We start from the raw sequence: 11150 nt of genomic DNA, 5'->3' as shown, positions 1-11150 counted from the left end.
CTCCCTGGCCTCCATGTACCTTAGCATAGCTTCTAGGAGGATCTGTTCCATGATCTTCCCAGGCACAGAGGTGAGGCTGACAGGTCAGTAGTTCCCAGGGTCTTCCTTTCTACCCTTTTTGAAAATGGGCATGATGTTTCCCTTTTTCCAGTCACCAGGGACTTCACCTGAAGAGATCCCTGTACTCTTCTTGAGTTGCCTGCCCCTTCTTCCAAAAGTGGCAATCTCTTCTTTTTTTCCGGAGTCCCAGCAAAACTCCCTGTTCAGCCAGGCCGGTCATCTTCCCCACCATTTCGTCTTACGGCACATGGGGACAGCCTCCTTCTTGAAGAATGCCCAGCCTTCCTGGACCCCTTTGCCCTTCATGACTGTCTCCCAACGGACTCTCTCATATATACACACAGATATACTATTATCAGATAAATATGTGTAAGATATGAGTAATACACTAAATATTTAACATACACTAAAGTTTGCATTAATATACTTTATTAATACTATTATTATTGCTATGAATACTATTAATATACCATATTTTATAATATTGTAACTATACTGTACTATTAGTAGAATACTATAATGTATGATGAGTATTAGTAATGCACTGTTAATATTGTAGAATCATAGAGCCATGGGATGGTTTGGACTGGAAGGGACCTTTAAAGATCATCTAGCCCAGCCCCACTGCCATGGGCAGGGTGACCTTCCAATAGACCAGGTTGCTCACAGCCCCGTCCAACCTGACCTTGAACACTTCCAGGGATGGGGCATCCACAATTTCTCTGGGCAACCTGTGCCTCCTTTTAAGTATTGAAAGGCTGCAATCAGGTCTGCCCACAGCCTTCTCTTCTCCAGGCTGAATAACCCCAACTCTCCCAGCCATTCCCCATCGCAGCGGTGTTCCAGCCCTTGGACCATTTCCATGGCCTCCTCTGGCCTCACTCCAACAGATCCATGTCTGTCCTGCACTGGTGACCCCAGAGCTGGACGCAGGGCTTCAGGGGGGTCTCACCAGAGTGGAGCAGAGGGGCAGAATCCCCTTCCTTGCCCTGCTGGCCATGCTGCTGGGGATGCAGCCCAGGGCACAATTGGCTTTCTGCGCTGCCAGTACACATGGCCGGCTCATGTCCAGCTCTTCATCTACCGGTACCCCCAAGTCCTTCTTCTCAGGGCTGCTCTCAATCCCTTCATCCCCCAGCCTGTACTGATACTGAGGATTGCCCCAGTCCCAAGTGCAAGACCTTGCAGTTGGCCTTGTTGAACTTCATGAGGTTTGCATGGGTCCACTCCTCCAGCCTGTCCAGGTCCCTCTAGATGGCATCCCCTCCTCCAGCATATTGACTGCACCACACAACTTGGTGTCATCCACAAATTTGCTGAAGGTGCACTCAATCCCACTGTCCATCTCATTGACGAAGATATTAAGCAGTATTGGTCCCAGTATGGACCCTTGAGGGACACCCCTTGCTACTGGTTCCCACTTAGACACTGAGCCATTGACTGTAACTCTGACGAGGCCACAGAGCCAATTCCTTATCCATTGAACAGTCCATCCAGCAAACCCATATCTCTCCAGTTTAGAGGTAAGAATGTTATGGGGACCGCATCAAAGGCCTTACAGAAGTCTAGCATAGCGTTAGTATAGTATGTTACTATCTATGCTATGCCAATTATACTATATGCTGCATTACTATTGGTTGTTAGCAATAACAGCAATATTTGTGTACGGTATATTGGTAGAGTATATACTATAGTATATACGATAGTATGGTCCGCAGTGTCACATGTGCCTCTGGCCGAGGAGAGCCCACAGTGGAGTCCTCAGCTCCAGGTCTGGGATCCCAGATGTGCTGCAGATGTGAGGTGATGTTACTCTTGCCTAAAAAAGGGGGTTACAGGAGCTGTGCCGCAGGGAGGTGTCTTTCCCCAGGTGTGGGTTTGGGTTTTTTTTGAAGTAGATATAAGTGTCTTGAAGGGTGGGGTTGAACTTTTAACTCTGGGGAAAAAGATTTGTTCCTGAGCTTAGGTTTTATGGGTGATCTGGTGCCCTGAGCTGGGGCTCACAGGTGCTGAGCTGCTGATGGGTGAAGAAGGCAGCTTTTGTCCTCACCCTGCACGCGCCAAAGCATATCCCTGGCGCACATATATAGTATGAAATTCACTTTAGCAGCTGAAAAACACATGGTTTGGACTCTGGTATCAGGAAAAACCTTAACTACATCCTAAAGAACCTCATTGCACAGCTGTAGGAGGTAACTCGGCGACATGCTGGGAAGATGCTCTGAAAGCTTCAAAGGTGCTGCATAATTCAACTTGATCCAGTCAATAACTCCCCCTTTCTCTCCCCACTCCAAATCATGCTGGGAGTCACCAGGAAGAGATGTCTTTTTATTATCATTCTTTTATTTTCCCGTTGCTTTCCCGCTGCATATACAGTACTTAAAAATGAGATCACCTCACGTCAGGCATGTACCATGTTTATTAACAGCAAAAAAAGTATTATCTAGGCTTCACTCAAGACCAATTTACAGGATAAATAATTGTTTCAAATTACTTAAAAAAAACAAACAACAAAACCCCGAAGAATAAATTAATAACTTAAGTGATTAGCTGTCCACAGTGATTTGAAAACTTAATAACCATTCAAACAGTGACACCACAAGAAGACACATACTGTACAGTTTGCCACAGATTACTCTTGTCCTTCCTTCTACAAATGGAAAAAAAAAAATTAAAAATACTCCTCTTTAAGAACAGTCATAGGCTTTGAAACACACAGAACATCCCTGCGAATCAGCTGCCGACGCGACGGCTTCAAAGCCAGGGCTCTGACCCCCCCTCACAGCAGGTTAAGAAACAAATGGAGAAAACTACCCTAATTTGGCTGGGTCCCTTCCCACGCAACGATGCCCAAAGTCAATGGGGACCTGTTGACTTCGCCAAGGGCTGAGTTGAGTGGGACATATCTATTCTAAAGGTTTGGTCCTAACCCTATGGGATTCATCAGTGGGCTCCCCATGGAGCCCAGGGTCCTGCTCCCTTCCCCTCTCCACAACGTGCTTCAGCCACCACGTCCAAAAGGGTTCTCAAATAAAATGTGGTATTTCAGGGTCAACGTGGCAGCAGAACGCTGAAACTGTGCAAATGGCTTCCCCCCCGCCCTACCCACCCTGCTCAGGAGAAAATCCCACCAAGGTTTTTCCACCTTGGTAATTAAGGATGAGGGGTTTTTAATGAGTTTTGCAGAGCGGGATGTGCAGTGTCATGTGTGATGCTCGGCAAGATAACTGGGTAGCACCACATGCTGCTTGGCCATTGCATGCAGACTCAAAACAGCTCTTTGCATTATTAGAAGTCAATTCATTACACCTCATGACACATCTGTGAGGTGAGGAAATAAGTACTAAAAATCTTCATTTCACAAGCCGGAGAGAAAGTGGGATATAGAGAGTTCAAATGAACGTCCTCGTCCCACCAGAAGATACAGTGTGGTCTCACCCAAAGAACGACAATAAAAATGATGGCTTCTTATCTCCTGGTCTTGGGGCAAACCCCTCACATACAGTCAACCCACTGGCCTACAAACACACCCATTATATGTCAGCAATGGGCTGCACTGAAAATTAAGAGCCTGCTGACTGGAAGCAAGTCCGTTGAGAAGCTCTTTTAGCTGAAGAGATGGAGCCATGTGGCCCAGCTCCTGCTCCAGATGTTGCTGGCCAGTGTTGAAATTTGGACACCATGTGCCAGGACCAGTTGGCCATGGGTTAGAAGGGGCAGAGCTGTTTTGTGATACCTTGTTACATATCAACTTTTCTCAAAAGCAGGCACTGAAGTAGCAACCTGATTAACCATACAACTCCAGGAGTTGTGAACAAGCAGATAAAATTGCGACTACAAGGATGAGACTCCAAGAACAAGCTGATGAAGGGATGAACTGCTCCAGGCCAAAGAGAAATCATGAACAAAAGGTGCCTATCTCTACCTGCAAGAGCTTCATTAACAGTTGTGAGATCACTGTGTACACGTGGGCAGGTTGGTGCTTTCTGGGCAGAGAAGAGAGGCACATAGGCTCACCAAGGGCCTAAACTGGTTTATTGGCTCTTGTGATTTGATGCGGGACTGGTCTCTCTGATTTTCCTGATGGCTTTTTGATGGCCGTGCATGTCCTCTGGCTCAATCCCTGGCTGGGGTTGGGGCTGGGCTCTGCTCTTCACCCTTCTCATTACAAGCGGGGCTTCTCTATAGGCACACCCCTACTGCACCCGTCTCATCCACGCACCACCTTTCCAATGGGACACACACTGCAGCTGTCAACTTTCACATGGAATAGCAACATTGCCAGGTGGGAAAACACCCATACAATGCAAGTGTGACTTGAGGAAACCATCTTCTTATTCCTCTCACAGGCCAGCAAGATCAGACAGGACCTGGGAGCTATTTAAACATTTATTTATTTATTTATTTAAACTTTCTACTGAAGCCCATCACCACATAAGACCTGGGCATGGCTCTACCCCTCCCAAGAAGCCATGCTCAATGGGTGGCCGAAAGGAGCCAACTCTTCCTGGTATGCTTAAGGGACTGGGACCCTGGAGTGCAGGGACTTGTGTGGGGCTCCAGAGAGCCCTGGGTCAACGCCTATCCTAACAAATTTAGAGGTTCAAGCTGGCTCCCAGTTGCTTGGACTGTGTGTCTGTGTCCTGAATGACTTGGCCTGGGCCAGCAAGCCCTCTCCAAGGTGCAAGGGATGGCCCCAGCATGGATTAGGCCACCTTGCTCAATGGTATGGCCTTAGGGGTTGAGATGTGCCTTGCCACTTGGCTTCATGGCTGGAGAAGAGGCCCTGTCCCTGTTTAGGATGCTATAGGACTCTAGGAACTGCCTTTGGCCTCTTCCATCACATGGAGGAGTCTCTGCTCAGCCCTGGCAGCACGGGCTCTCAGGGTAAATCAGAGGGGGGAGATGTCTCTAGTCCCACCCCCTCCTCCAAGCAGCATCAGCCATGGGGTCTGACCCTCTCGCTCAGGTCTTCATCTAGAGTGGTGTTGAAAAGCTCCAAGGATGGAGATGGCACAACCTCTTGAAATGCCCTGTGAAGCCATAGCACTGCTTCCCCATGATCAGCCCAAGGAAGCCCCAGAGCAAGATTTCCCCCAGCACAGCCAGATTCTCACCAACTTTCTGGTAGGGCTTCTCCTGCCCAGCTCAGTACTGGGCACATGGCCTGGGGCTCTTTGAAAGCCAGAGCACTGAGGCATCATGTTGTCAGGCAGGATGACCCCCTCGAGGGTGAAGCATCCTGGGTAAGTCCCAAGAGTGGTGGGAGCTCCTCTCCCAGCAGTGCATGGCCTTTACCAAGCAAACCCCCCCTCCACAATCCACAAATCTTCTCTGTAGTCCTCACTCCAGACTCATGCCAAAGGAGGACATGGTGAGGACCAAGACACAAATCTTGCTGGCAAACACTCCTGTCTTCACTCCTCCCAACCTCCTGTTCCCCCATATATAACCCTTGTCAGTGGCTGGTGGCCCTGGGTCCAAATCCATCCCAGTTAGCCCCCAGTCAACCCAAGCCTTAGATACCCTTTGGTTCTGGCTCTGGATTTGGCCCCATCCGCCAGACACTCAGCTTAGCCCTAGCACAATCTGCACTCACACCTAGTTTCTTTCTCTGACTTGAGACTAAGCCTAAGCCTGGCATCCATTTAAAACTGGAAATGTATTTCCCACCAACCACACAAATGTCAGTTCAAAGCAAATCAGCTCCAAGGCAGCTCAAACATCTCAGCAAACAGAGGAACCATGAGCAGTGGTTGCACACTCACAGCAAGGGATGCACGCTTTTGGAGACTCCTGCCTTTAAAACCACCAAGCTTAGTCATTTTAAAGCTTGGGGAGAGCTTTGAGCCATGGCCTTGGTACTTCATGAAACTACACATTGAAGTCATGATGCTCATCCCACAGACAACCCTTCGCCATGAGCACACACACACACACATGCAAGCACATCCTTTTTCTTAAATGGGAGCTGAAGAGCAGGCTCTGACGTGAAGGCTCAAGCCATTTTAATTGCAATTAAAATGAATCACTTGCAATGCTCTCAGCTTCCTAAAATACCTATTTCTAACAAAAGAGTCAGTCATACTTGAGCATCCAAGTATAGAGTGGATGTGATAAACTCAATGCCTTCAGGACAAAGTTCTTGGCAGTCCATGTAATTAAACCAGCTGCTTTTCAATATGGTTTAAGACTAAATACTGCACAAACATTAATCATCAGGGACTGCTGTAATGAGCTCAGCAACTGTCAGGAATGACTATTTCCACTGCAGCCATTGATTACTTCATGGCTTTCAGGAGGGGTTGGTGTAGTCATGTCTATATGGCAATGCATGGAGTCTATGGGCTGCTATTTAGTTTGGAGGGGCCATTTGCTTGGTGCTCAGCAGAAGAAAAATATGGAGGAATATATCTGTTTCTGGGAAAACATAGATCTCACTGCAAAGCAGGGAGGAACCAGCAATCAGCAGTTGCAAAGTAGCCACTTTTGGGCTGATTTGGTCTTTGGTCTGCCAAATGCAAAGGGCCAGTTACTGGGGATGCTTGTGAAAGCAAATCATCAAAACAGGAGGGCTGAGCCTGGGAAAAGAGCTATCCTAAGCCAGTGCCTGCCCCATGAATAAATACAGACCTTTGTGGGAGGTGGAGTAAAAGGACTAGCTTCTCCAGCATCATGAAGGACTTTTCCAATCTTAATTAACGCTTTGGATTAAAGGCGGGAGTGGGCACTGGATGCACCTAGTCCCAGTGCAGAAGCACAGGGCACCGACTCAGCAAAACGCATCCCAACCCATTGTGTTGTCCCTCAAGCCACTGCACCACCAGAAATGACTACTTCTGCTGCCTGCCCCTCACCTGTCCACTTTCAGGGTACTTTTGGGACTTGCTGAGCTCCCCATCACGCAGGTGGAGAAAAAGACTCAATCCGAGCATGGTTTGTCACTTGATTTCTCCAGGCTTTTCATCTGGTTCAAGATTTTTTTGGCCTGGAGCTGGGCTCAGTTTCATCTCAAGAACAGTTGCACTGTTTTACTGAGACAGACCCAAAGCAGCATAAAGGGCTATTCCCCAAATTGCTGCTGCAATCCACCCCAGAGGTGGCTGCGTTTTAGTGTGATAGGAGGAGAACAGCACAATTTTGGCAAGGAAACGTATCCAGCGTGCACCATAACCCTTCTCCCCCAACCTCATCTTCCTTTGTGTCCGCCTAGCAGTTTAGAGGATGAAATAGGAAAAAATCAGATTGAGTCACATTTGCTTTTTGGTGGGGATGGGGAGCTCGCTCCCAGCTGGGTGAACGCACGCTTCAGTGGGCTCTGGATCAGGTCCAATGTTTAGTCTCCCCTGAGATGCCGTGATGAAAGGGGCTATAGAAATACGAAGCACTGTACTCTGGTCTTCATTTCATTATCTCACCATGCAAGCGTGCAAACCCCCAACAAGAGGCAAAGGCCCTTGCAGGCTGTAACACACTCCCTGACCTTCAGAAAGCATCTGGCTGTGCTAAATCTTTCCCTTTGGGTCTTTTTTTTTTTTTTTTCTTCTAGATGATTATTATTTTTACCATGAGCATTAGGATATTTGCTTCACTATTCCTGTGAAAGGCCAACACTCCAATGTCTTAAAAGGTTCATCGGAGCTTTTCCATTAATATCCTTCCCTTTCATGGCACATGAGAAGAAAATATAAACTGGTGTTGGAATTTCAAGACTTATTTTACCAGCATGCAGCCCTTAAGGGACTGGTATCCTATCCCCATGTGGGTGACGTCTGGCCCCTTCCAAACTCAGGCCAAGCTTAAACAAATGTGTTAATATTTAAGCATCAATAAACAATACAACTTGGTGGTGTTGGTGGAATATAGAGCCTGTGGCGTTGGGAGGGGTTCAGCTTGCAACTATTTAATAAATATTATTACCTAATCTTTCTAACATCTCCTTCGTTTGGCTCTTGGTTTGCGGTCGGCCTGTTTACCCGTGTCAGCGCTCGCTGTCTGGCAGTCAGGCTGCTCCATGGCAATCATTAGTCCTTCCTGTTTTCATGAGATCATGAATTATTATCTCTGCAATAAACCTCCTCTTCCTTCTCGGCTCTCTGCGCCTGGCAGCTGCCTGGGGAGCAATCCCAAAGCCTGAAAGTCAGGATGCTGGCAAGGGGCAACAGCAGATTCCCATCCATAATTAGAACCTAGGGTTGTTAACATCAACAAGCCTCATTTCTCTGTTGAAGAAACATTGCTGAAGATGGGGAGAAAATATCTACTCCAGCCCTTTGCACCCACCACAGACCAACCGTAACGCTACATTAAAACTTGTATTGAAACACTTTGCCCTGACTCTCCTGACCAGCTTCTTCCCAAGCCTAAGGCCTCACCATCAACTAACATTTCAATTGCTCTACTCCTTTCCTCCAAGATACACCCTACCAGACTTCCTCACCCAAGACCAACCTCTGCAGTACAGCATCTGCCTTCTCCTGGTCCTCACAACAGCCTCACACTCCCTCCTTGTCACTCATCCTCAAGCCAGTCGAGATACACAGGGTCTCCAGACCCTCCCTGCACTCCTCATACTCAACCACAGAGCTTCTCATGACGGCCACGGATCTAGGACTCTATGGGCTTCTTTTGGTGCCACAAAGGACAGATTTTGGTTCTTAGGGCCAGATTCACAGGCAATTGCTTTCAGATAGGCAGTGGGTCAGGGCTTAAATTCTGCCATCCAAAGCTAAACTCTCCAGCCCATTGACTTTGAGAGATGCTGGAAAGCATCAGAAGCAGAAGACACCCCAACAAACTTGACTGTTTCATGCATGCATGCATGTGTGCAAGCCTGTGCTGGCATATACGTGTGTGTATGGTGGGGCAAGTCCTGGGCTTCTAAGTCAGCTCAATGGGACAGTCTGGATGCTCTTCAAGCTCCTGAAGGTTAATAACCACAACCAAAACCATGAAGGCTGTCCCGATAGGAGGAGAATAGCCCTCAGAGGTTTTGAACGCATTATTTACAAGAGATGGGACAATGGAAGTGATTTCAAAAGGAATGGTCCTTGCTCAGTTTTGGGATCAGGAGGAGGCAGAGAAGAGGGGAACCATAAGGAATGGGGAATTGGAGCTGGGGAATGATGTTCTATGAGAGATGCTGCAAACCTGCATGGCACAGTTTGGAGGTATGGTATGGAAGAAGACAGGGAGGGATGATACGGTGTTAGTACATACAAGGTGGCTTTAATAGCTGTAAGCAAAAGATGTGTAGGATGAAACCTGGTATTGCTAAGTTGAAGTTCCTGGATAGCGCATCCAGCAGCTAAAGCACAAACCTAGCCACCGAACATAGTTGGTCTTTGTCACTGGCAAACAGTATCCGCCAAGTCTTCCCCTGAAATTCAGTTTCCTTTTATCTTAAAAGAAAAAAAAATAATGAAGACCCCCTCCATAGACAAGTCTTAGAAATCCAGCCCAAGTGGAGCTGGCAGCCCGGTGGGGCCCCAGCTGGGGAAAACCGCTGGGACATTTGCCTGTTTTGCTGCTGGCCACGGGCGTTACTGCTTCGTGCTCTTGGCGGGCTCCGAGGACTGCCGCACATCAGTCCACTCCTGCATGGTGCTCTGCAGTGCTTGTGTCTTCTCCTTGTCCACTTGCACGTAATCAACCTTCTCGTCCGAGGCGACCGATGAGGTGGAGGGCTGCGGGGAGGAGAAACATGGCCACCGCCTGGTCACTCATCAGCTCCCTCCTCTTCCCTCTCATTCCTTCCCTCAGCAGCACCGTGGGTGCTGCAAGTCCACCGGTACCTCCCCCGCTTTCTTGCAGACTCCATAGCTCATCACCTCCCTCTAACATCCCAAAGGGTCTTGGATGAAAGAGTTCAGTCTGCTCTACATCTTGCTTGCATGAGATTGCAGTGCAATGGGAGGGTAGGAACAGCACCTGGGTCTCTACCTTCCAACCAACTCTGGGACATGAATGTTTGGTTGCATCTGTGGTGCCTAACTGCTGATATTGCAAATTCAGCATTGCATCTTGCTCATTGTCTTATAAAGATCTCAAGAACTCTTATAGATACACATAAAAATCCCAGCTCCATTCATCTTAGCTGTACTGACTCTACACACCTATGGCACTAGCTTATTTTCATCCCCAAAAAACCAGATTATTTCACCCAGGAGACCTGTTCAGGAAGGAGGAGATACTTGTTTCCACAGTTTCTTGAGTCCTGGAACTTTGTCTGCCTCTACAAGCATTTCAGAGGACCCCCCCAGCTGCTTGCAACTGGAGCCAGGTGATGTTTTTTAATGGTCTAAAAATCACCTTTCCAGGTTGGGATATAATTTAAATTGGTAACACCCGCAGAAATATTGCTGGGCAGAAAGAAACAATCCAGGGACAACTGTCAAATAATAAAAAGACCTAACCAGTGGGATGCTTTGCCTAGGAAGGAACGCGGTGTTTGAGAAAGTCAAGGCCAACTCACAGGTGGCTCCCACAAAGGTTTATACAAAGCCTTGCCCTTCACCATCCCCTCACTCAGGTGCTGCTTTGCTTGAGTCAGTTCCTCCTTCCCCCTTCCAGTTTGCTCAGGGTGGCACCCAGTGGGACCTGCCTTTGGTCCCTCCCCAGCCCACTCTGTCACCCCTGGGTGTTCTCTTCATCTTCGTGTGTGGCCTTGCTGGGGAGGTTGTGGAATCTCTATCATTTGAGACTTTTAAGGCTCTGCTATCACCTCAGGACAGACGGTTTCCTTCAGATATGGGGATGCCCTGAGGTCCTCCCTTTCCCTATTTTCCTATGATTCTCTTTAAGATGGTGGTTTTTTTCTCTGTATATAAACCTGCAGAAAAATCACCAACATCTGGGTCTTTAGGAGATTCCCTCTCCACATTTCCACATGACAGTTGGCAGAAGCATCCCATTCCCAAACCACCTTCTCCCCAGCGCTCTTTCTCACCAGGCAATGGCTTGATCAGCTCAATGCAGTCTATGCACCCTTGTCTGCCCGGCTTTTAAATTCCCCCAGGGATGGGGACGCGACCCCTTCCCTGGGCAGCCCCTTCCAGTGTTCGCCAACCCTTTCTGTGAAGAAATTTTTC

General features: G+C 48.0%; 1 protein-coding gene across 1 annotated transcript in view; it reads right to left on the bottom strand.

The window, feature by feature from the left end:
- Positions 1-3740: 3740 nt before the first annotated feature.
- Positions 3741-11150, bottom strand: part of GAB2 (GRB2 associated binding protein 2) — a 44351-nt gene continuing 36941 nt past the window's right edge. The window contains exon 9 of the mRNA XM_009637127.2: positions 3741-9746. Coding sequence (XP_009635422.1) covers positions 9603-9746 — 144 coding nt within the window. The 3' untranslated portion in view covers positions 3741-9602. The remainder of the gene's footprint in view (positions 9747-11150) is intronic.

This window comes from Egretta garzetta, unplaced genomic scaffold, assembly GCF_000687185.1.
Source record: "Egretta garzetta isolate BGI_Z169 unplaced genomic scaffold, ASM68718v1 scaffold323, whole genome shotgun sequence".
In the NCBI taxonomy this organism is placed as follows: domain Eukaryota; kingdom Metazoa; phylum Chordata; class Aves; order Pelecaniformes; family Ardeidae; genus Egretta; species Egretta garzetta.
The sequence above is the reverse complement of the archived record's forward strand: the minus strand, read 5'-3'. Positions and strand labels throughout refer to the sequence as shown.